This window comes from Nerophis lumbriciformis, linkage group LG10 (genome assembly GCF_033978685.3).
Source record: "Nerophis lumbriciformis linkage group LG10, RoL_Nlum_v2.1, whole genome shotgun sequence".
Taxonomy (NCBI): Eukaryota; Metazoa; Chordata; class Actinopteri; order Syngnathiformes; family Syngnathidae; genus Nerophis; species Nerophis lumbriciformis.
Window position 1 is genome coordinate 319,103 of NC_084557.2, and position 25,408 is coordinate 344,510.

At 40.5% G+C, this 25,408-nt stretch overlaps 1 protein-coding gene across 1 annotated transcript in view; it reads right to left on the reverse strand.

Moving 5' to 3' along the window:
• The window catches only part of kcp (kielin cysteine rich BMP regulator), a 112,084-nt gene that overhangs the window by 73,172 nt on the left and 13,504 nt on the right, over positions 1 to 25,408 (reverse strand). The window contains exons 5-12 of the mRNA XM_061970459.2: positions 22,438 to 22,510; positions 18,465 to 18,730; positions 18,213 to 18,381; positions 7,019 to 7,074; positions 3,582 to 3,675; positions 627 to 709; positions 453 to 546; positions 311 to 390 (exon numbers count right to left, since the gene is read on the reverse strand). Coding sequence (XP_061826443.2) covers positions 311 to 390; positions 453 to 546; positions 627 to 709; positions 3,582 to 3,675; positions 7,019 to 7,074; positions 18,213 to 18,381; positions 18,465 to 18,730; positions 22,438 to 22,510 — 915 coding nt within the window. The remainder of the gene's footprint in view (positions 1 to 310; positions 391 to 452; positions 547 to 626; positions 710 to 3,581; positions 3,676 to 7,018; positions 7,075 to 18,212; positions 18,382 to 18,464; positions 18,731 to 22,437; positions 22,511 to 25,408) is intronic.

Here is a 25,408-nt window from a genome sequence, read left to right on the forward strand (position 1 = left end):
CACCTCCCAGGGGGTGATCAAGGGTGATGGGTCAAATGCAGAGAATAATTTCGCCACACCTAGTGTGTGTGTGTGACTATCATTGGTACTTTAACTTTATAAAAATAATTGAATAAATTATTATTAATTATTAATTAATATATATATATTATTATATATATTATTATATATTATATTATACATATATATATAATATATATATATATAATTATTAATTAATTATTAATTGAATAAAATGTCATATTAATACAAAAATAAGACACTTAATGAGGAAATACAGTATTTAGATTGAAATTGATGTAAGCCATACCACACATGTGCACTCTTCACAGCGGTCTCCAGAGGGCATGACGGCTCCATTTGGGAAGTTTTGACCATTCACGCCACAGCCTGGGAAGACACAGTATTACACTTCACCTGACACACACACACACACACACATCTTCACACACCTTGACACGTGGGACAGCAGGTGTTGCGTGGAGGAGGCACTGGGTTGCTACAAGGTGTGTGACATTGCTCTCTCTCGCAGCGAACGTCACCTTCCTGGGAGGGAAGAGCAGCAAAAACGCTGTTAAAAAAAAAAGGGTCCGCTTCAAGTGGTTTGTGTTGTCAGCCACTCTCACCAAACACTGGCAGATGTCACATGGACTCTCTGCTGGCCTCCACTTGGCATTGTGGTCGTAACGCACACCTGAGTGCATACAGCCTGAACACACAAATCACACACAATCTCTCCATTGACCTTGTCACAGTGCGACACTAAACTGGGTAATAATAATAATAAATGCTTTAAGACGTGAGGTCATCCAAATGCACAAATCTGGCCTGCCACGTTATTTTATGTGGCTCGTGAAAGCCTGGAAATAATATGCAGAGGTGGGTAGAGTGGCCAGAAATTGTACTCAAGTAAGAGTACTGTTACTTTAGAGATTTATTACTCAAGTAAAAGTAAGGAGTAGTCACCCAAATATTTACTTGAGTAAAAGTAAAAAGTATGTTGTAAAAAAACTACTCAAGTACTGAGTAACTGATGAGTAACATACACACACACATATATATATATATATATATATATATATATATATATATATATGTATGTGTGGGGGAAAAAATCACAAGACTACTTCATCTCTACAGGCCTGTTTCATGAGGGGTTCCCTCAATCATCAGGAGAAACATCTCCTGATGATTTTCTATGTATATATATTTACCAATTGGTTTAACTGCCACCCGCCTGAATCTATTTAAAATCTAATTTTTTTTATTTCAACCGCCCGACCCGACCCGCGGATAAAATCTAATTTTTTTTTATTTCATCCGCCCGATCCGTGGATAATCCGCGGACTCCGCGGTTGTGCCCGCAAACCGCGCATCTCTAATATATACACACGTATATTCATATATTACTCATTGTTAGAGGCCCTCTGAGGGCAACCATAACTGCGATGTGGCCCTCAATGAAAATGAGTTTGACACCCCTGTTTTACAAGAAGAACAACAACAACAAAAATTTTACGGTAAAATAAACAACTAGCAGCTCTGTTGCTTGAATTTGACCTCTAAAAACAGTGCTATTGTTTTTACATTCCATTCATTCAATGTTCTTATATGCTGTAAAAAAAACACTGTTTTACTGTAAAATTCTGGTGACTAAAGCTGCCAGTTTTAAAGTAAAGGTTATGTAAAAATATATATTGTTAATGTATTATACACTATATTGCCAAAAGTATTTGGCCAGCCATCCAAATGATGAGAATCAGGTGTCCTAATCACTTGGCCCGGTGTATCAAATCAAGCACTTAGGCATGGAGACTGTTTCTACAAACATTTGTGAAAGAATGGGCCGCTCTCAGTGATTTCCAGCGTGGAACTGTCATAGGATGCCACCTGTGCAACAAATCTAGTCGTGAAGTTTCCTCTCTCCTAAATATTCCAAAATCAACTTTATTATAAGAAAAGTGAAGAGTTTGGGAACAACAGCAACTCAGCCACCAAGTGGTAGGCCACGTAAACTGACAGAGAGGTCAGCATAGTGCAAAGACTTTCTGCACAGTCACTTGCTACAGAGCTCCAAACTTCATGTGACCTTCCAATTAGCCCACGTACAGTACGCAGAGAGCTTCATGGAATGGGTTTCCATGGCCGATCAGCTGCGTCTAAGCCATACATCACCAAGTCCAATGCAAAGGGTGGGATGCAGTGGTGTAAAGCACGTCGCCACTGGACTCTAGAGCAGTGGCGACGCCTTCTCTGGACTGATGAATGAGAGTGCGGAAATATGACCATATCACACCAACTCTGGCTTCCTGTTCCACTCAGGATTGAATTCAAAGTCTCCCTACTAACCCACCAGTGTCTCCATGGAAATGCCCCCCTCTACATCAAAGAACTACACACCCCCAAATCCTCCACACGCTCCGGACAGGCTAACCTCCTCCAACCTCCGAGGACAAAGCTACAAACAATGGGAGACCGGGCTTTCTGCTACGCCGCTCCCAGTCTGTGGAACGCGCTCCCTGACCACCTGAGGGCACCACAGACTGTGGACGCTTTTAAAAAAGCCTTTTTTTTTTAGATGTATTCATACTAGTTTTAGCTATTTGGCTGTTGTAGTTTTTATTATCTTTTTATTTTAATACACTGTAGCACTTTGAGGTTGTTTACTCAATGTAAAGTGCTTTTTACAAATAAAATCTATTATTATTATTATTATTATTATTATTATCACGCTTTTCCATCTGGCAATCTGATGGACCAGTCTGGGTTTGGAGGTTGCCAGGAGAATGCTACATTTCGGACTGCATTGTGCCGAGTGTGAAATTTGGTGGGGGAGGAATTATGGTGTGGGGTTGGTTTTTCAGGAGTTGGGCTTGGCCCCTTAGTTCCAGTGAAAGGAACTTTGAATGCTCCAGGATACCAAAACATTTCGGACAATTCCATGGGATGGCACTTCAAGTTCATCGACGTTCCATTGGGGTTGTGAGTTTTTCCTTGCCCTTATGTGGGCTCTGTACCGCGGATGTCGTTGTGGCTTGTGTAGCCCTTTAAGACACTTGTGATTTAGGGCTATATAAATAAACATTGATTGATTGATATGTGGCCAAAGTGGTGTAAAGCACGTCACCACTGGACTCTAGAGCAGTGGAGACACCTTCTCTGGACTGATGAATCACACTTTTCCATCTGGCAATCTGATGGACCAGTCTGGGTTTGGAGGTTGCCAGGACAACGCTACATTTCGGACTGCCTTGTGCCGAGTGTGAAATTTGGTGGAGGAGAAATGATGGTTTGGGGTTGGTTTTTCACGAGTTGAGCTTGGCCCCTTAGTTCCAGTGAAAGGAACTTTGAATGCTCCAGGATACCAAAACATTTTGGACAATTCCATGGGACGGCACTTCAAGTTCATATGTGAGTAAAGGCAGGTGGCCAAATACTTTTGGCAATATAGTCTATATACTGTATACACATGTATATTCCTATATTACTCATTGTTAAAAGTTATAACTGCGATGTGGCCCTCAATGAAAACGAGTTTGACAGCCATGTCCTAACGGATACAATATTTGTAATATTCTTACTGCTGCATCGCTGGCAACACTCTCCAGGTACGCTTTCCTTCTGTGCGCAGTCCAGCGGAGGGCACGACACGGCCAAACACTCCCTGTTACCTCCCTGTTGGCAAAGAACACCACTTAAGTCCCATTGCAGCACATAATGTTTCATACACAACTCCTAATCAGGACTTTTTAAGACAACAAAGTTATCAGAATCAGAATAGTTTTTATTGCCATTGTTTGAGAACGGGTTCACAAACTAGGAATTGTTCTTGGTGCAATCGTGCAACATAAAACACATATAACACAGATTTATTATAATACATCAATTGGATCTAAACAAAAAAAAAAAGTTTGATTTATTCAAAGAGAAAAACATGTAATAATATGTAAGTAATATTAATGTATTTTATAAGAGAGAGAAAATAAAGTTGTATTTTTAAAGACAAAAAACATAATATTTCAGGAATATTGCTGTACAGGTACGGAATAAAGACAGAAATAAGTGATAATATGTCAGTAATAAAGATTTTTTTCCACAAAATTGACAGCATGAATTGTAAAGAATAAAGTTGGATTTTTTTAGGAGAAAGAAATCACAACACAAAAAGATATTTTCAGAGAAAAAACGTCATAAAATGCAAGTAATAATGTTATATTTTTCCAAAAAAAAAGTCCTAATATGTAAGGAATAAAAAAGTAGTTTTAAGTGGGCGTGGTTCTTTGAAGAATCAGATGCTGATGAGGCGAAATATCAATTTGTTTATAGTTTCTGAAACTAAGACCTTGACAACTTTCTCAACATTTCAATGCAGGTAACAACTTTTGTCTCACAATATTACAACTTAATTTCTCAATTAAAATGTTTTTCCTTACTTATGTACTTGGCTATATTGTAATTGTTTTTTTAATTTACACCTTTTAACTTGTAATATTGGACTTGGATCTGAAAATACTACATTACCGGTATTTATTTAAAATGTTGATTATTTTCTTGAATTGTTTTTTTTATTACATTTCTATATAATTAAAGTATATTATTTCTCTGATAATATGACTTTTTCCCGATAATAATATTGTTCTTATATTATCATGATTGTTTTTGTTTCTCTATAAGCTTTGACGTTTTCAAATAATGCGAGGACATTTTTGTCACAATTTTACAACTTTTTCTTGCAATACGGTAATCTCTCGTTTAACGCTGTTAATTGGTTCCAGGTCTGACCGTTGTTAATGAATTTCCGCAAATTAGTAATTATATATGTAATATTTCCATAGTGAGAGCATAAAAGACCTGTTTACATCCTTCTGAATATGATACTTAACATTATGAGGGCCCAGACCTGGGTAAATTAAGGCCCGGGGGCCACATGCGGCCCGTTGAGCTTTTCAATCTGTCCCGCCGGACATTCCCAAATAATTTTTTTAGATGTTTAAGATGTAAAGTGTAGCTGCCATTATGATGTGCACTCATGTTTTATAATGACCGTAAGTCTTCAACTATACTAAGTATTTCAATGGTTGGAATCTGCGCTTATGGATGATATACCAGTTACTATGGTAATCTAATTAGTTACTATGGTAATCTAATTAGTTACTATGGTAATCTACGTCACAGCAGCTCAGACGAGGCACCAAACAGTGTGGGCAGGAAGCGTTTCCACAGATGCGGAAGGAGATTTTCAAAACAAAGTTCGAAAGTTTAGTGATATACAAAATAGAATAGAATAGAATAGAAAGTACTTTATTGATCCCTGAGGGAAATTCAGCAAATATCAGATTGTAGGTGGGTTTTTTTTGTACCCTTCGCGTTCATATTAAACTGTTTGTTGCATTTTTTTGCGTTCCACTTGATTGTCAAATATGTCGATTGGAAGGTGGTGTGACGTTCATATTTTTGTCAATATTCAGTGTTTTATTGTTCATAGAAAAACTTGAAATTCCATTACGTTTTTTAAGGCGGTCTGTCATAACGTTTTTAGCATTCAATCAGATATTATTGTGACATTTTGTATTAGTTTTCCTAAAAATAGATGTACTGGCCCCCAGACACACTTTTTTCTCTAAAATGTGGCCCCCGAGTCAAAATAATTGCCCAGGCCTGCTCTAGACATAAAATAACACCCACATAGTCACCTTTACACTGGTTTATTCTAATATAGTCAGGCACGGGTAGATTTTGCGCTGTGTGCAGGCGCCAAGTCCTGTTGGAACTTGAAATCTCCATCTCCATAGAGCAGGTCAGCAGCAGGAAGCATGAAGTGCTCTAAAACTTGCTGGTAGACGGCTGCGTTGACCCTGGATCTCAGGAAACGGAGTGGACCGACACCAGCAGATGACATGGCACCCCAAACCATCACCCAACCATGCAAATTTTGCATTTCCTTTGGAAATCGAGGTCCCAGAGTCTGGAGGAAGACAGGAGAGGCACAGGATCCACGTTGCCTGAAGTCTAGTGTAAAGTTTCCACCATCAGTGATGGTTTGGGGTGCCATGTCATCTGCTGGTGTCGGTCCACTCTGTTTCCTGAGATCCAGGGTCAACGCAGCTGTCTACCAGCAAGTTTTAGAGCACTTCATGCTTCCTGCTGCTGACCTGCTCTATGGAGATGGAGATTTCAAGTTCCAACAGGACTTGGCGCCTGCACACAGCGCAAAATCTACCCGTGCCTGGTTCACGGACCATGGTATTTCTGTTCTAAATTGGCCCGCCAACTCCCCTGACCTTAGCCCCATAGAAAATCTGTGGGGTATTGTGAAAAGGAAGATGCAGAATGCCAGACCCAAAAACGCAGAAGAGTTGAAGGCCACTATCAGAGCAACCTGGGCTCTCATAACACCTGAGCAGTGCCAGAAACTCATCGACTCCATGCCACGCCGCATTAACGCAGTAATTGAGGCAAAAGGAGCTCCAACCAAGTATTGAGTATTGTACATGCTCATATTTTTCATTTTCATACTTTTCAGTTGGCCAACATTTCTAAAAATCCCTTTTTTGTATTAGCCTTAAGTAATATTCTAATTTTGTGACACACGGAATTTTGGATTTTCATTTGTTGCCACTTCAAATCATCAAAATTAAATGAAATAAACATTTGAATGCATCAGTCTGTGTGCAATGAATAAATATAATGTACAAGTTACACCTTTTGAATGCAATTACTGAAATAAATCAAGTTTTTCAAAATATTCTAATTTACTGGCTTTTACCTGTATATGATTTGCCTGAGAAGCTGGACAGGACACACAAAAAAAAAAATCCCCAAAATATTGTATTCATTGTATATATATTAATTTTATTTATTTCATTTTTGAAATACATAACCATTTTGTCCTCATTAATTCCAAATGCTTTTTTCTCACATTAAATATGTTTTTTTACAAACAATCATGACGACCAGGTGTCCCAATACTTTTGCACACACAGCACACATCCATTGTCAGTGTATCGTTAACACTCACCTCACAATTATGAGCAGTGTGGGACACGTTGTGAAGTCTTCTGTCCGCCTCACAGTCTGAGGAGAACAACACCTTGTAATCATTATACTGTCACAGTGTGTGTGTGTGTGTGTGTGTGTGTGTGTGTGTGTGTGTGTGTGTGTGTGTGTGTGTGTGTGTGTGTGTGTGTGTGTGTGTGTGTGTGTGTGAGAGTGATACAAGTAGCAGGAGTGAGAGCATTGCTGGTCCACACAAAGAGGAATGTGAAAATAATAGTCTCATCCCCCACCCGAGCAAAGAGTCTATCAGCAACTTCTGACTGGGTCACTGGGGAACATCTGGCGGCGGTAATGACAGGGCAGCGTGCTTCTGATGTCACAGACGTCACGGCATGCTCCTCTCAATTTACGGCGCAAGAAACATAACCAGCCGTGCTTGAAAAGACCACCGGACGAGTCTTATCTGCTCTGCAGGAGGATGAATGAAACGTGATCTGGGTCAACCATGAGGGCGGGTCACGCTCATCCTGCTCATGATGGAGGATTTCCTATGAATGAGATCAGATAACAAGCTCCGCCTCTTTCGTTTTCCCAATTAAGTCTGAGTTAGAGACGGCCCGCTTGGGGAGCAAACCAAATTAGATTTGCTGAGCTCTGATTTTTTTTGGAGATAATGACTTTAATGTTGTGTGTGTGTGGGGGGGGGGGGGGGGCAGTAATCACAGACTAGGAGGAAGACTATTGAGTGGCCTGCAGCCAACACACACTTCCTCTTGCGAACCAAGCGTGCATGAGATGAAAGTGTGTGTGCCAACGTTTGTGTGTGTGTGTATCAAAAGGGCGCATCTGGAGTCTCCTCGGGTCGACACGCAGAAACAATTAATGGCGACATGGAAGAGAAGGCAAAGGCAGACAATGAGTGAGGACTCTGGATCAACTTCTTCATATGGAACAAAGTCAGAGCTTTCCTTCTTTGTGTACAGTCGTGGTCAAAAGTCTACATACACATAATGTCATGGCTGTCTTGAGCTTCCAATCATTTCTGCAACTCTACAAGCCACCATGCTTGAAGGTAGGCATGGTGCTCCTGGGATTAAAGGCCTCACCTTTTCTCCTCCAAACATATTCAAGGTTCAAGGTTCAACTTTATTGTCCCCGCGGGGAAATTTGTCTTGGGCACAGTGCATCATTGCTTTCTTAACATACCCAAAAACAACAGAACAAAAACACAAGCACAGACACAACCACAACCATACAACTAACATTTAAACATCACAACATGGAGCTTGATAGACATAGGTGGCACTTTGATGTACCGCACTATTAGCCGCACCTAAAAACCACAAATTTACTCAAAAGCTGACAGTGCGGCTTATAACCCGGTGCGCTTTATATATGGATTAATATTAAGATTCATTTTCATAAAGTTTTGGTCTCGCAACTACGGTAAACAGCCGCCATCTTTTTTCCCCGTAGAAGAGGAAGTGCTTCTTCTTCTACGCAAGCAACCGCCAAGGTAAGCACCCGCCCCCATAGAACAGGAAGCGCTTCTTCTTCTACTGTAAGCAACCACCCGCCCGCGTAGAAGAAGAAGAAGCGCGCGGATATTACGTTTCATTTCCTTTGTGTGTTTACATCTGTAAAGACCACAAAATGGCTCCTACTAAGCGACAGGTTTCCGGTTCATGAAAAGACGCAATCTCTCCATCCGCACACGGACTACTATTTCACAGCAACTGCCTAAAGACTTTCAAGAAAAGCTGGCTACTTTCCGTGCATATTGTAAAAACAAGATAGCTGAAAAAAAGATCCGGCCAGAGAACATTATCAACATGGACGAGGTTCCACTGACTTTTGATATTCCTGTGAACCGCACTGTGGATACAACGGGAGCACGTACGGTGAATATTCGCACCACAGGGAATGAGAAGTCATCCTTCACTGTGGTTCTAGCTTGCCATGCTAATGGCCAGAAACTTCCACCCATGGTGATATTCAAAAGGAAGACCTTGCCAAAAGAGACCTTTCCAGCCGGCGTCATCATAAAAGCTAACTCGAAGGGATGGATGGATGAAGAAAAGATGAGCGAGTGGTTAAGGTAAGTTTACGCGAAGAGGCCGGGTGGCTTTTTTCACGCAGCTCCGTCCATGTTGATATACGACTCCATGCGCGCCCACATCACGCTGGTTTTTAATATATTATTAAAGTTTGACTGACCTATCTGACTGTTTTTTTGACATTCCTTTAGCGCAGTTAGATGCGGCTTATAACACGGGGCGGCTTATAGGTGGACAAAGTTTTGAAATATGCCGTTCATTGAAGGCGCGGCTTATAACCCAGGGCGCCTTATGGTGCGGAAAATACGGGTAGGCATAAAACTACAGTATGGAGATAAAGATAAAGTACCAATGTGCATTGCACTAGAGCTCATGGATAAAGTGCTGTGTGCTAAAGTGCTTAGTTCTAAAGTGCTATGTGCTAAAGTGCTGTGTGCTAAAAAAGTGCTAACCTATGTATTAAAATTCTATTGCACATTGTTGGTCAGCTTAATGAAGGCTGGGACAAATGATAATTTAAGGCGGTTAGATTTGCATAGTGGGACCCGGAGTCTTCTCCCTGATGGCAGGGTTCCATATTCAGGAAAGAGTGGATGTTGTGAGTTGGAAATAATTTTCTTAGCTTTTTTCCTAACTGCCTGCTCATAGATGCTCTGTATAGGCTCATATTCTTTCCTCCCTACGATTTTCATTGCCGTTTTATGCATGCCGGCCAGTTTGCTTTTTAGCTTAACGGCAGAGGTGGGTAGTAACGCGCTACATTTACTCCGTTACATCTACTTGAGTAACTTTTGGGATAAATTGTACTTCTAAGAGTAGTTTTAATGCAACATACTTTTACTATTACTTGAGTATATTTATAGAGAAGAAACGCTACGTTTACTCCGCTACTTTTATCTACATTCAGCTCGCTACTCGCTACTAATTTTTATCGATCTGTTAATGCACGCTTTGTTTGTTTTGGTCTGTCAGACAGACCTTCATAGTGCCTGCGTTTCAACAAATACAGTCACTGGTGACGTTCACTCCGTTCCACCAATCAGATGCAGTCACTGGTGACGTTGGACCAATCAAACAGAGCCAGGTGGTCACATGACCTGACTTAAACAAGTTGAAAAACTTATTGGGGTGTTACCATTTAGTGGTCAATTGTACGGAATATGTACTGTACTGTGCAATCTACTAATACAAGTTCCAATCAATCAATCAAAAGTGTGAAGGAAAAAAGACAATTTTTTATTTCAACCGTACACCCCGTCAAAAGCCTAAAGACTGACTGCACAGTTCTTGTCTTCACAATAAAAGTGCCGCTCCATCGCGCCTGCGCTTTCAAAATAAGAGTCTCCGCAAGCCTGCGCAAACAAGCTAGCAAGCTACGGAGTTTGCCGCCAATGTATTTCTTGTAAAGTGTATAAAAACGAATATGGAAGCTGGACAAATAAGATGCCAAAAACCAACCACTTTCATGTGGTATTAGACAGAAAGGAGGAACTTTTTTTCTCCTCCATTTGAAAACGTGGACGTTATCATCACTACTGTCTGATTACAATCAATGCAAGTCATCAGAATCAGGTAATACACCAACTTATATTCTTGTCTTCATGAAAGAAAGGAATCTATATGTGTTAAACATGCATGTATATTCATTAAAACACCTTTAACATGTAAACAAAAACGGCAACAAAAAAAATATATAAATTATATACTGTATATATCAATGTATATATATATATATATATATATATATATATATATATATATATATATATGATATGTGTGTGTATGTTACTCATCAGTTACTCAGTACTTGAGTAGTTTTTTCACAACATACTTTTTACTTTTACTCAAGTAAATATTTGGGTGACTACTCCTTACTTTTACTTGAGTAATAAATCTCTAAAGTAACAGTACTCTTACTTGAGTACAATTTCTGGCTACTCTACCCACCTCTGCTTAACGGTTAGGTTGCCAAACCATGAGGTGATCCCGTATCTAATGATGCTCTCTACAATGGCACGGTAGAAAATCATCATGATGTGGCTGCTTACGCCGTACAATCTTAATCTTCGCAAAATTGCAAATATTGCTGGGTATTGTGGCCAAACAGCTCCATTTTTGTTTCATCTGCCATCACATGGACAAAGATAAGACCTTCTGGAGGAAAGTTATGTGGTCAGATGAAATAAAAAATGGAGCTGTTTGGCCAAAATACCCAGCAATATGTTTGGAGGAGAAAAAGTGAGGCCTTTAATGCTGAAGAAACAAGTCCATGTCAGAAAACCAACACAATTAGCTGAACTGCACCAATTTTGTCAAGAGGAGTGGTCAAGTGGTCAAGCAGAAGCTTGTGGATGGCTACCAAAAGCGCCTTATTGCAGGTCAACTTGCCAAGGGACATGTAAGCAAATATTAACATTGCTGTATGTATACTTTTCACCCTCACATTTTCAGTAGACCCATAATAAATTCATAAAAGAAGCAAACTTCATGAATGTTCTTTGTGACCAACAAGTATGTGCTCCAATCACTACATCACAAACAAATAAGAGTTGTAGAAATGATTGTAAAGTCAAGACAGCCATGACATGATGTTCTTTACAAGTGTATGTACACTTTTGACCACGACTGTATCTGAGAATTTCTTATTTTTTTATTTTTTTATGTGCATGGCCATGCACGCCCACAGAGTCAGTCGTGCCCGCCCTGTGCTGGAAGCTGTTTAGTTTATTTGGGTTTGTTTTTGACATTGGAGCAGGTAAAAATAAGACGATTGTCATGTCTGTGTAATCATGTTTTGTTTGAAGTCATGTTTTGTTTAGTTTCTGGCTTTTCACTCCCTTGTCTTGTTTGCATGATTACCCATTAGTTTCACCTGTTCCACGTTTGGACTCATTGTGCACTCTTGTTTGTCTACATAGCAACCATTAGTTTTCACCTGTCACGTCACGCACCTGTTTTCGTTAATCATGTCTGTGTTATTTAAGCTTTTCATTTTCTGTTGTTCGTGCTAACGACATCTGTCACGACTTGGACCATGGCTTGGTTTGTTCTCCCGAGGTGCAAGTGAATTGGACTGGTCATGACGTGAAGGTAAATACATTTTTAATAATAACACTCAAAGGAACAAAAGGCGCGCTCAAGGCGGATGTACAAACTTGACTAACGAAAACAAAAGACTTGCACGGGGGCAAAAAAACTATGAACGACAAAAAACACTAACTGTGGCAATAATAAACAAACTTACTTGGCATGGACATGAAGTGCGCAGAGGTGGACAGAGTGTGACAGGGGGCATGTCGTCAGCACGAACAACAGAAAATGAAAAGCTTAAATAACACAGACATGATTAACGAAAACAGGTGCGTGACGTGACAGGTGAAAACTAATGGTTGCTATGGTGACAAACAAGAGTGCAAAATGAGTCCAAACGTGGAACAGGTGAAACTAATGGGTAATCATGCAAACAAGACAAGGGAGTGAAAAGCCAGAAACTAAACAAAACATGACTTCAAACAAAACATGATTACACAGACATGACAACGATAACTAATCAAAACAAAGGCACGTTGACTGAGACCGTGACACAATTAACTGACATTTGAGTTAACGAATAAAAAAAAGATCCAATCATGTTTAATGTCGTCTTGTAGATGTCTGGGACAAGTTTGGAATATATCCAATCACAGCTCTTTAGCAGCGTCCATATGAAAGAGGGCTGGGTGTTAGTTTCCAAGGAGAGCCTATCAGATATTTTTCCTCGTGAGACGAGGAAGTTGGATTTCTCACTGCCGAAACAAAAAGTATGTTCCACGGGGGAAAATGAAGAGTAAAATGGGTGAACTAAGGTCAACGTGTGGCCAATCTAAGCCACATGGAAAGCATGTGTTGCATCTAGAGATGTCCGATAATGGCTTTTTTTGCCAATATCCGATATTGTCCAACTCTTAATTACCGATTCCGATATCAACCGATACCAATATATACAGTCGTGGAATTAACACATTATTATGCCTAATTTTGTTGTGATGCCCCGCTGGATGCAGTAAACAATGTAACAAGGTTTTCCAAAATAAATCAACTCAAGTTATGGAAAAGAATGCCAACATGGCACTGCCATATTTATTATTGAAGTCACAAAGTGCTTTTTTTTTTTTTTTAAACATGCCTCAAAACAGCAGCTTGGAATTTGGGACATGCTCTCCCTGAGAGAGCATGAGGAGGTTGAGGTGGGCGGGGTTAGAGGGGAGCGGGTTGGGGTTTAGGGTAGGGGGTAGCAGGGGGTGTATATTGCATACCTGCCAACTTTTGAAATCAGAAAAACCTAGTAGCCAGGGTCCAGGGGGCCCGACGCAAAATGATGATTAGCATTCAGACAGGTTAAAATGTTGCTAAAACCATCACTTTTCTATCAGTCACAGTGACTTTTCAAAACAAAAATATTACAGCAAAAATGATTGCCAATTATTGCCTCCGTAAATAAAACTTCGGCATTTATCACATCCAAAGAATCTGTTTGGGCGACGAAAAACGTTGAAAGTTTTCCACTTGTATCGCTAGCAACGGCATTAGACTTGTGTTTTTTTGTCCCAACGTGGTCTTTTACATCGCTAATTCCTCCGTGTCCGATCGAAGAATCTTGTCTGCACAAGGTGCAATTCGCGTAGTTTTCACCCTTTTTGGAACGGATAATTATTCCCGGATAGGCTTTTGAATATTCTTCACGGAATGACTGCAGTTTTCTTTTCGGTTTAAGACTCGTTTGCGATTTTTCTCCGGCTGATTCCATGATCGTTCGCTCGTTTGGAAACAATGGCAACTGGTGCCTCGTGCTTGGCAGCGGTGCTATAAATAGCCTCGCGCATGGCATTCGGAATGGCTCGATAGGAAGTTACGGGAAGCAGTGTCGATTGTCATTGTTGTTACGCAATTTCGTGAATAAAACTTTAAAAAATATATATTTTTTAATTAATGAAAAACTGTATTTTTTATCACTGCAACCGTAACCCGGAATAGGTTGATGAAAACCGTACTAATTACGGGAAAACCGGAGTAGTTGGCAGGTATGATATTGTAGCGTCCCGGAAGAGTTAGTGCTGCAAGGGGTTCTGGGTATTTGTTCTGTTGTGTTACGGTGTGGATGTTCTCCCGAAATGTGTTTGTCATTCTTGTTTGGTGTGGGTTCACAGTGTGGCGCATATTTGTAACAGTGTTAAAGTTGTTTATACGGCCACCCTCAGTGTGACCTGTATGGCTGTATATATATTTACAGCCCTGCACCCGCCCCAATTTTTTTTTTTATTGTAATTTTGAAGGATTTACCTGAATGTGCATGAACTATTTCTGTTCAAATTGTTCTTATTTTCCAAAGAAATTCTCCTTATTTCCAAAAGCAAATGTTGCCATGTTTGCTTCACTGGGGTCTATAGGTTGTATGTAACAAGTCCATAGATAGTAGTACGAGTCTGAGCTTAACCCTAACCCTCCAAAAAGTCAGCTTGCCAAGCAGCTGGCGGCAGCTGTGACCCAGACTCCGCTGTCCACTCAAAACATGAACTATATTATGGAGTGGAATATTACCACTTAGCTAAGCTCATGCTGTACTTGCTGCAGGAGGGCAGTGGGTTCATTGGGTGAAAAAGTGAAGAGTGTGGAACTACACTGCAAAAACTGAATTGTAAGTAAGATGAAATATGTCAAATAAGGGTGATATTTGCTTATTTTCTGTCTGATAAGATCATTCTTCTCACTAAGCAGATTTTATGTTAGAGTCTTTTACTTGTTTTAAGTGTTTTGGTCCTAAATGATGTCAGTAAGATATTACAGCTTGTTGCTGAGATTTGATGACCTATATTGAGTAAAACATGCTTGAAACTAGAATATCAAGTGTTGCAAAGCTGTGTCATCAACACTCACAAGTATAAAACTACTTTTTCAAAGTAATGTCTTATTTCAAGCATGAAATTAAAAAATCATGACTTTGACACAATTGTGTCTCATAATTAAAACAGATGACAGCCAAATGGTCTTTGCTGTTTTATTTTCAATGAAACAATAGAAAATAGGTACTCATATAGTAGTACAGTTGGCACAGTACAGTAAACTGACAGTTAAAATTTAAACATTTAACATTTCAAACAATTTTGAACAGAAATAGTTCATGCACATTCAGATAAATTCCTCAAAATGACAATTAAAAACATTTTGGCCGGGGGCTGGGCTGTATACATGCGCACTAATTGACTGAAAGAGCACGCACTTGGCGCGATGATGTCATGTTGTCGATGGAAAAATGCATTTTTCGACAATATGATTTGCCTGAGCGGCTAGGAGACCCCGAGAGTAACAAGCGCTTGCCTTGTTGCCTTCCATTAAGAACAATAAATTAGTTTTTAGTATAAGTTTGCTGGTTTCAAGAAATGTAATATCATTATGTCAAGATAATGGCACTAGCATTTATATATATACAGTATATATATATATTTTTTTCATTTAAGAATATTTTTCAACATATTGAGCAAAAAGGTCTCTTTTTTTTTCTACCAAGAAATGTGCACTTGTTAATAGTGAGAATATACTTATTTTAAAAGGTATTTTGGGGTTCATTGAGGTTAGCAAAAGACCTAACCTTGATCCTGACCTCATGGTAAACTACCGACCGGTGTCACACCTTCCCTTTATTTCGAAAATCCTCGAAAAAATTGTCGCACAGCAGCTAAATGAACACTTAGTGTCTAACAATCTCTATGATTGACAGGGCAAATCACTCTACGGAGACAGCCCTCGCAAAAATGACTAATGATCTACTGCTAACGATGGATTCTGATGCGTCATCTATGTTGCTGCTTCTTGATCTTAGCGCTGCTTTCGATACCGTCCATCATAATATTTTATTAGAGCGTATCAAAACACGTATTGGTATGTCAGACTTAGCTTTGTCGTGGTTTAACTCTTATCTTACTGACAGGATGCAATGCGTCTCCCATAATAATGTGACCTCGGACTATGTTAAGGTAACGTGCGGAGTTCCTCAGGGTTCGGTTCTTGGCCCTGCACTCTTTAGTATTTACATGCTGCCGCTAGGCGACATCATACGCAAATACGGTGTTAGCTTTCATTGTTATGCTGATGACACCCAACTCTACATGCCCCTAAAGCTGACCAACACGCCGGATTGTAGTCAGCTGGAGGCGTGTCTTAATGAAATTAAACAATGGATGTCCGCTAACTTCTTGCAACTCAACGCCAAGAAAACGGAAATGCTGATTATCGGTCCTGCTAAACAATATTATGTCAGACCCACTCGACATCCATTGCTTTCGGTCTCCCCTAGAGGGGGGGGGTTACCCACATACAGAGGTGGGTAGAGTAGCCAGAAATTGTACTCAAGTAAGAGTACTGTTACTTTAGAGATTTATTACTCAAGTAAAAGTAAGGAGTAGTCACCCAAATATTTACTTGAGTAAAAGTAAAAAGTATGTTGTGAAAAAACTACTCAAGTACTGAGTAACTGATGAGTAACATACACACACATATCATATATATATATATATATATATATATATATATATATATATACATACACACACACACACACACACACACACATATATATATATATATATATATATATATATATATATATATACACACACACACACACACATACATATATATATATATATATATATATATATATATATATATATATATATATATATATATATATATATATATATATATATATATATATATATACACACATACATACTGTATATATATATACATACATTGATATATACAGTATACAGTTTATATTTATTTATTTTGCCGTTTTTGTTTACATGTTAAAGGTGTTTTAATGAATATACATGCATGTTTAACACATATAGATTCCTTTCTTTCATGAAGACAAGAATATAAGTTGGTGTATTACCTGATTCTGATGACTTGCATTGATTGTAATCAGACAGTAGTGATGATAACGTCCTCGTTTTCAAATGGAGGAGAAAAAAAGTTCCTCCTTTCTGTCTAATACCACATGAAAGTGGTTGGTTTTTGGCATCTTATTTGTCCAGCTTCCATATTCGTTTTTATACACTTTACAAGAAATACATTGGCGGCAAACTCCGTAGCTTGCTAGCTTGTTTGCGCTGGCTTTCGGAGACTCTTATTTTGAAAGCGCAGGCGCCATGGAGCGGCACTTTTATTGTGAAGACAGGAACTGTGCAGTCAGTTTTTAGGCTTTTGACGGGATGTACGGTTGAAATAAAAAAGGGTGTTTTTTCCTTCACACTTTTGATTGATTGATTGAAACTTTTATTAGTAGATTGCACAGTACAGTACATATTCCGTACAATTGACCACTAAATGGTAACACCCGAATACGTTTTTCAACTTGTTTAAGTCAGGTCATGTGACCGCCTGGCTCTGTTTGATTGGTCCAACGTCACCAGTGACTGCATCTGATTGGTGGAACGGAGTGAACGTCACCAGTGACTGTATTTGTTGAAACGCAGGCACTATGAAGGTCTGTCTGACAGACCAAAACAAACAAAGCGTGCATTAACAGATCGATAAAAATTAGTAGCGAGTAGCGAGCTGAATGTAGATAAAAGTAGCGGAGTAAAAGTAGCGTTTCTTCTCTATAAATATACTCAAGTAAAAGTAAAAGTATGTTGCATTAAAACTACTCTTAGAAGTACAATTTATCCCAAAAGTTACTCAAGTAGATGTAACGGAGTAAATGTAGCGCGTTACTACCCACCTCTGCCCACATATGCGGTCCTCTCCAAGGTTTCTCATAGTCATTCACATCGACGTCCCACTGGGGTGAGTTTTTCCTTGCCCGTATGTGGGCTTTGTACCGAGGCTGTCGTTGTGGCTTGTGCAGCCCTTTGAGACACTTGTGATTTAGGTCTGTATAAATAAACATTGATTGATTGATTGATTAGCTAATTTGACTTGTTTTGGAAAGTCTTGACAAGCCAAATTGTCTTGTTCTATTGGCAGATAATTTTGCTTAGTTCAAATAAAATACCCCCAATTTTTGTATTTTTGTTTCTTGTTTTTGAACACTGACTTTTTGCAGTGTACTGTTGGGTGGGTGGGGGGGGGGGGGGGCTGAAAGTTAGAAGCTGATTGGCATCATTTTAAACCTACCGACAATGTTGGCGTGACATGTGACCTTTCCAGATGTGCACACACACAGTGTGTTGAGGTCAATCTGCCATCGTCGACCATCCTCCACCTCGCCACCTTCCCACACACACGAGCGCCTCACGCACTCGCATCCCTCCAGGTGGCGTACTCGCGACTGCAGCTCCTCGTTCTGCCACAGCACATTCGGTGTGTGACGTTATGTTAAAAAAAAAAAAAAGGAAAACGTCATGAATGAAAGCATAAAGTCCCCACCTGAGCTTTGAGCATGTCCACCATGCGAGCCAGATCCTCCAGCCTGGTCTCCAGCCTGCTCAAACCTTGGGAAGCAGTCTTCCCCTCTTGAGGGAGTCCTGGAGGCCCCAGGACCACTCCTCTTTGCAGCTGGTCACTTTGGATGTTGTGAGGATAATGAGCAGTTTGGAGCGGTGTCCTACTGGCTTTACTGGTGGAAGACACTTCCTGTTGCAACACTGGGACGCTGGCATTGTGCTGCTGGTGTTTGGACGCAGGGGAAACATCTGGAACACACAACACAATAGTTTGTGAAGGGAGAAAGTATTCCTCCATTATTATCCGTGAACATAAAGTTCTCCTGCGTGAGGCCTTTGAAGATCGCAGCCTGAGTTACTGTGATGGGATGTCAGTGTTTGTGTAGCTGCGGATGGCAAGGCAAGACTGTTCAAAATGTCAACAAGAGCCAGGAAAGGATGATTATCGCTCACGAAAGCACGCTTGCGTAACACAATGTCGACTATAATGTAAATGCACACGCACAGACTCGCACACATGGCCGATTATACAGAAGGGTAACATACAGAGTTGCAAAGGGGTGGAAAGTTTCCGGTAAATTCCCTTACTGCAAAAAACTGAAATCTAAGTAAGATGAAATATGTGAAATAAGGCTGATATTTGCTTATTTTCTGTCTGATAAGATCATTCTTCTCACTAAGCAGATTTTATGTTAGAGTGTTTTACTTGTTTTAAGTGTTTTGCTCCTAAATGATCTCAGTAAGATATTACAGCTTGTTGCTGAGATTTGATGACCTATATTGAGTAAAACATGCTTGAAACTAGAATATCAAGTGTTGCAAAGCTGTGTCATCAACACTCACAAGTATAAAACTACTTTTTTAAAGTCATCATTCCTTATTTCAAGCATGTAAAAAAAAAAATCATGATTTTGACACAATTGTGTCTCATAATTAAAACAGATGACAGCCAAATGGACTTTGCTGTTTTATTTTCAATGAAACAATAGAAAATAGGTACTCATATAGTAGTACAGTTGGCACAGTACAGTAAACTGACAATTAATATTTAAACATTTAACATTTCTAACAATTTTGAACAGAAATAGTTCATGCACATTCAGTTACATTGAAGTGAAGTGAAGTGAATTATATTTATATAGCGCTTTTCTCTAGTGACTCAAAGCGCTTTACATAGTGAAACCCAATATCTAAGTTACATTTAAACCAGATAAATTCTTCAAAACTACAATTAAAAAAAATTTGGTCGGGAGCCGGGCTGTAAATAAAAAAAAATAAAAAAATTTAAAATATATATATATATATACATATATACATACATACATACATACATATACATATATACATACATACATACATACATACATACATACACATATATATATATATATATATATATATATATATATATATATATATATATATATATATATATATATATATACACATACATACATACATACATACATACACACATATATATATATATATATATATATATATATATATGTATGTGTGGGAAAAAAATCACAAGACTATTTCATCTCTACAGGCCTGTTTCATGAGGAGGGGTACCCTCAATCATCAGGAGATTTTAATGGGAGCATTCGCATACCATGGTTTATATAGGGCACAGAGTGGGTGGGTACAGGCTGGCCTAGGGGCGTGGTGATTGGCTCATGTGTTACCTAGGAGGTGTTTCCGTCTATGGCGGCATGCTGTTACAATTTCGCTGCGCTTGTTGAGGGATGACAGGTCTGGACGGTAAATAATAAACAGTTTCTCTTTCAAGCATAGGTTGCATCTTTTATTACCACTATTGTAAGGTGTGCTGGATGCAAGAATTTGCCATGTTATTGAATATTCAACATTATTGTCTTTGAGGTCCCAAATGTGTTTGCTGAGTTCTGTGGTATTCCGCAGGTTTTGGTTCCTGAAAGAAGCCTTGTGATTGTTCCATCTGGTTTTGAATTCTCCCTCGGTTAATCCTACATATGTGTCGGATGTGTAATGTCCTTGCGTGTTACCTTAGATTGGTAGACAACTGATGTTTGTAAGCACCCCCCGTTGAGAGGGCAATCAGGTTTCTTTCGACAGTTGCAACCTTTGTTGGTTTTGGAGTCGCTCTGTCCGGGGGCCGACGGCTCATTTGCAATTGTTTTGTTGTGGTTTGAGATGATTTGTCGTATATTGTTCATACAGCTGTAGCTCAATTTAATGTTGTTCTTGTTGAATACTTTTCTTAGGGTGTTGTCTTTGGGAAAGTGTTTGTCAATCAGATTGAGGAATTTGTGTCCAATGTTAGTTGAGACGTTTTTGCTGTATGGGGGGTTGTACCAGATGATGTCGTTTCGTTTTCTGTTCTTTTTCGGTTGGTTTCCTGGCGTGGGTTCATAGGTGAGGGTGAAATTGTATCCGCTTTCATCAAGGGCTTTTTGGTACGGGGGGGTTGCTTGGTCAAATTCAGCTTCGCTAGATGACAGCATCGATAGCCTTTTATTAATTCCGGTAGGTATTCTTTTCGTGGTGGTGGGTGGGTGGTTGCTGTCATGGTGCACGTATTGGAGTGTTGTGTTGGGTTTCGTGAATGGTTGGTAGCTGTTATTTCTCAGGTTGAAAGTGACGTCAAGGAAGTTGACGGTTTGCTTGTTGGCTTCAATCGTGATCCGTAGGCCGTTCTCTTTGAAAATTTGGCATATGCTCTTCTTGGTATTCCCGCTGCTCTTTGGCGAGGCGCGACACACTGCCAGTCCGTCATCACGGTAAATACCAAGGTTCAGATTGAGGCTAGCGAGCTGGGAGAGGAGGAAACTCCCAACGAGTTCACACGTTTCTGCTCCGTCAAAACTTCCCATAGTGACGTCAAATGTTGCATTGTTCTTTTTTTGCCATGGTGTACTGTTGTGGATGAGAATGGAGTTTTTTGCGTGGATGATGATGTTTCTTTCGTTGCCTGTGATTGAGTCGTAGTCTGAGGCGAAGTCTAGTGCTTGAGTCAGTAGGTCTTGCGAGATGGAAGGGTAAAATTCTTCGATATCAAAGGAGATAAAGTTGTGCTGTTGTTTGTCTTGGATGTTGTTGAACCATTTGATTACTGCTGCTGTATTTCTCCATTGGTTGAGTGGTGTTTTGTCCTTGATTTTTGTGTTGACTCTGTCCAGGATTATTTTGCTGATTTTTCCTATTTCAGATTTATTTGGGTTTATTAGTCGGCATGTTGGGTTATTTGCGAAGTTGGGTTTGTGGTCCTTCAATGTGATGAAGGCTATATATATATATATATATATATATATATATATATAGCTAGAATTCACTGAAAGTCAAGTATTTCTTATATATATATATATCTTAACCACGCCCCCCGCCCGACCCCCGACCACGCCCCCCACCCCCCACCTCCCGAAATCGGAGGTCTCAAGGTCGGCAAGTATGCCACTCTCACACTTGCCGTCAGGGTGTGCAATACAACGTAAACCGTTGGCCAACCTAAAAGTAACCACAGAACACTATACGGTATAGTGTTCTGTGGTTACTTTTTGGTTGGCCAAGCGGACATGACGACAGGCTGTCCTCACTCAGGTCCGCACAGACCTGGAGGGGGCGTGCCTTAAGTCCGGCTGGAAATCGGGAGAAATTCGGTAGAATGGTTGTCCCGGGAGATTTTCCGGAGAGGCACTGAAATTCGGGAGTCTCCCGGAAAATTCGGGAGGGTTGGCAAGTATGGTAGTGTGTAGCAGGCTGGGAATGATCTGTGCATGTGATGGAAGAATGCACTGCACATGTGATGGAGGAATGCACAGTGCAGGGTTGAAATTCTACTGAATTTGCATTAAATCAGGTTGTTTTAGCTAATAATCATGCTGCAAGATCTAGCATGTTGCGTTCAATGTTTATTCCCATTCATTCCCATGGAAAGTTTTCCAACTTTGAATATTCCAGGAATTTTGCAACCCTACCTGTGACATTACCACAGTGCCAGGGGCGTCGCTGGTATGCCTTCATGGAAATCTCAGCTTTCTTCACATGGCCCTGCGAAGACACAAAAACACTTAAAAAACTTAAAACTTAGCCATAGTTAGCGTTGGACCCAAAACAACGGAAAATTCTAGAAGCTATAGTAGCAGGTACACAAGTTTTTTTTTAAATTACTTTTGTTTTGAAACAAGTACATTAATTTGTTGCTGATTTGATAAATACAGCAGTACCTCGGTTTTCGTTTGTTGCACTTTAGTACGGCTCGGTTTTTTGTTTTGAACCAGTCTTTGCATACCTTCTCAATTATTGCATGTAACAAACAAGTCTTTTTGAGCAGGATAATAATCCACCATGGAGCCAAAGAAAGTTGCAAGTGCTTTGATAAAGAAGATGAGAAACATGATTGAATTCAAGAAAGAACTTGCAGCAAAGTACAAAGGTAAAGTGCATCCAGAGGGTATTCACAGCGCTTCACCTTTTCCACATTTTGTTATGTAACAGCCTTATTCCAAAATGGAATACAATCTTTTTTTTTCCCCTCAAAATTCTACAGACAATACTCCATAGTTTCAATGTGAAGTGTTTTATGAAAAATGTTACAAATTCATTAAATAACATTAAACAAAAACATATGTGCGTAAGTATTAACAGTATTTGCTCAATACTTTGTTGATGCACTTTTGGCAAAAAATTACAGCCTCAAGCCTTTTTGAGCACAATGCCAAGCTTGGCACACCTGTCCTCGGGGCACTTTTTAGGTACATTAGTTTTTTGTTTTTAACAAATTTGCCACAACAACAACAAAAAGGTGTCATTATGGGGTATTGTTGTGTGTAGAATTTTGAGGACAAAAATGAATTTTCACAACAAAATGTGGACATCGGGGGCGGTGCCTCTGGATTGGCAGACCGGGGTGGTGGTTCCTCTCTTTAAGAAGGGGAACCGGAGGGTGTGTTCCAACTATCGTGGGATCACACTCCTCAGCCTTCCCGGTAAGGTCTATTCAGGTATACTGGAGAGGAGGCTACGCCAGATAGTCGAACCTCGGATTCAGGAGGAACAGTGTGGTTTTCGTCCTGGTCGTGGAACTGTGGACCAGCTCTATACTCTCGGCAGGGTCCTTGAGGGTGCATGGGAGTTTGCCCAACCAGTCTACATGTGCTTTGTGGACTTGGAGAAGGCATTCGACCGTGTCACTCGGGAAGTCCTGTGGGGAGTGCTCAGAGAGTATGGGGTAACGGACTGTCTTATTGTGGCAGTCCGCTCCCTGTATGATCAGTGTCAGAGCTTGGTCCGCATTGCCGGCAGTAAGTCGGACACGTTTCCAGTGAGGGTTGGACTCCGCCAAGGCTGCCCTTTGACACCGATTCTGTTCAAAACCTTTATGGACAGAATTTCTAGGCGCAGTCAGGGCGTTGAGGGTATCTGGTTTGGTGGCTGCAGGATTAGGTCTCTGCTATTTGCAGATGATGTGGTCCTGATGGCTTCCTCCGGCCAAGATCTTCAGCTCTCACTGGATCGGTTCGCAGCCGAGTGTGAAGCGACTGGGATGGGAATCAGCACCTCCAAGTCCGAGTCCATGGTTCTCTCCCGGAAAAGGGTGGAGTGCCATCTCCGGGTTGGGGAGGAGATCTTGCCCCAAGTGGAGGAGTTCATGTACCTCGGAGTCTTGTTCACGAGTGGGGGAAGAGTGGATCGTGAGATCGACAGGCGGATCGGTGCGGCGTCTTCAGTAATGCGGACGCTGTATCGATCCGTTGTGGTGAAGAAGGAGCTGAGCCGGAAGGCAAAGCTCTCGATTTACCGGTCGATCTACGTTCCCATCCTCACCTATGGTCATGAGCTTTGGGTTATGACCGAAAGGACAAGATCACGGGTACAAGCGGCCGAAATGAGTTTCCTCCGCCGGGTGGTGGGGCTCTCCCTTAGAGATAGGGTGAGAAGCTCTGTCATCCGGGAGGAGCTCAAAGTAAAGCCGCTGCTCCTCCACATGGAGAGGAGCCAGATGAGGTGGTTCGGGCATCTGGTCAGGATGCCACCCGAACGCCTCCCTAGGAAGGTGTTTCGGGCACGTCCGACTGGTAGGAGGCCACGGGGAAGACCCAGGACACGTTGGGAAGACTATCTCTCCCGGCTGGCCTGGGAACGCCTCGGGATCCCCCGGGAGGAGCTGGACGAAGTGGCTGGGGAGAGGGAAGTCTGGGCTTCCCTGCTTAGGCTGCTGCCCCCGCGACCCGACCTCGGATAAGCGGAAGAAGATGGATGGATGGATGGATGGACAACAAAATGTGAAAAAGTGAAGCGCTGTGAATACTTTCCCTGTACTCCACCTCCTCCATTCCTCACTGTCTTTGCAACAGGTCTTTAATAAAGATAAAAGTGATGTTAAATGTTCATTGTTCCTTCTTTCATTGGTCATTTAGATTTATTTCACATGGTTTGATTGCATGTAAAACTATAATGATTGTTCCTACAATGTCATATTTGTTAATATGTTGGGATGTCTGGAACAAATTAGGGCAATTGGATTTGGATGATTTATTATGAAGAATATTGCTTCAGTTTCCGTAAGATTCGGGCTTTGGAGTGGATTGCAAAGGAAAAGCCAACTGTGCATTTGATCCAATACAATGTTACAGTTTATAACCTCTGGAATTCCATAATTAGATGCATAGTTACAGTTTATAACCTCTGGAATTGCAAACAAAATCATTCATGATTGATAAAAACCTGCTCATTGCCTTTTGCTGTTATTTTCTTTTTTTCCGCTCTCCTCTCTCGCGATGTCCCCTCTTAAAACAATCAGCCGATGTAGTTGCTGTTTGTTCTTCCCATTCACTCACTTTGTCTAACCCCATTAAAAAAATCAGCCCATATACTTGCTGTTTTTTTTATTTTTATTATTCACTCGCTTTGCCTGTCCCCTCTTAAAACAATCAGCCCATGTTGTTG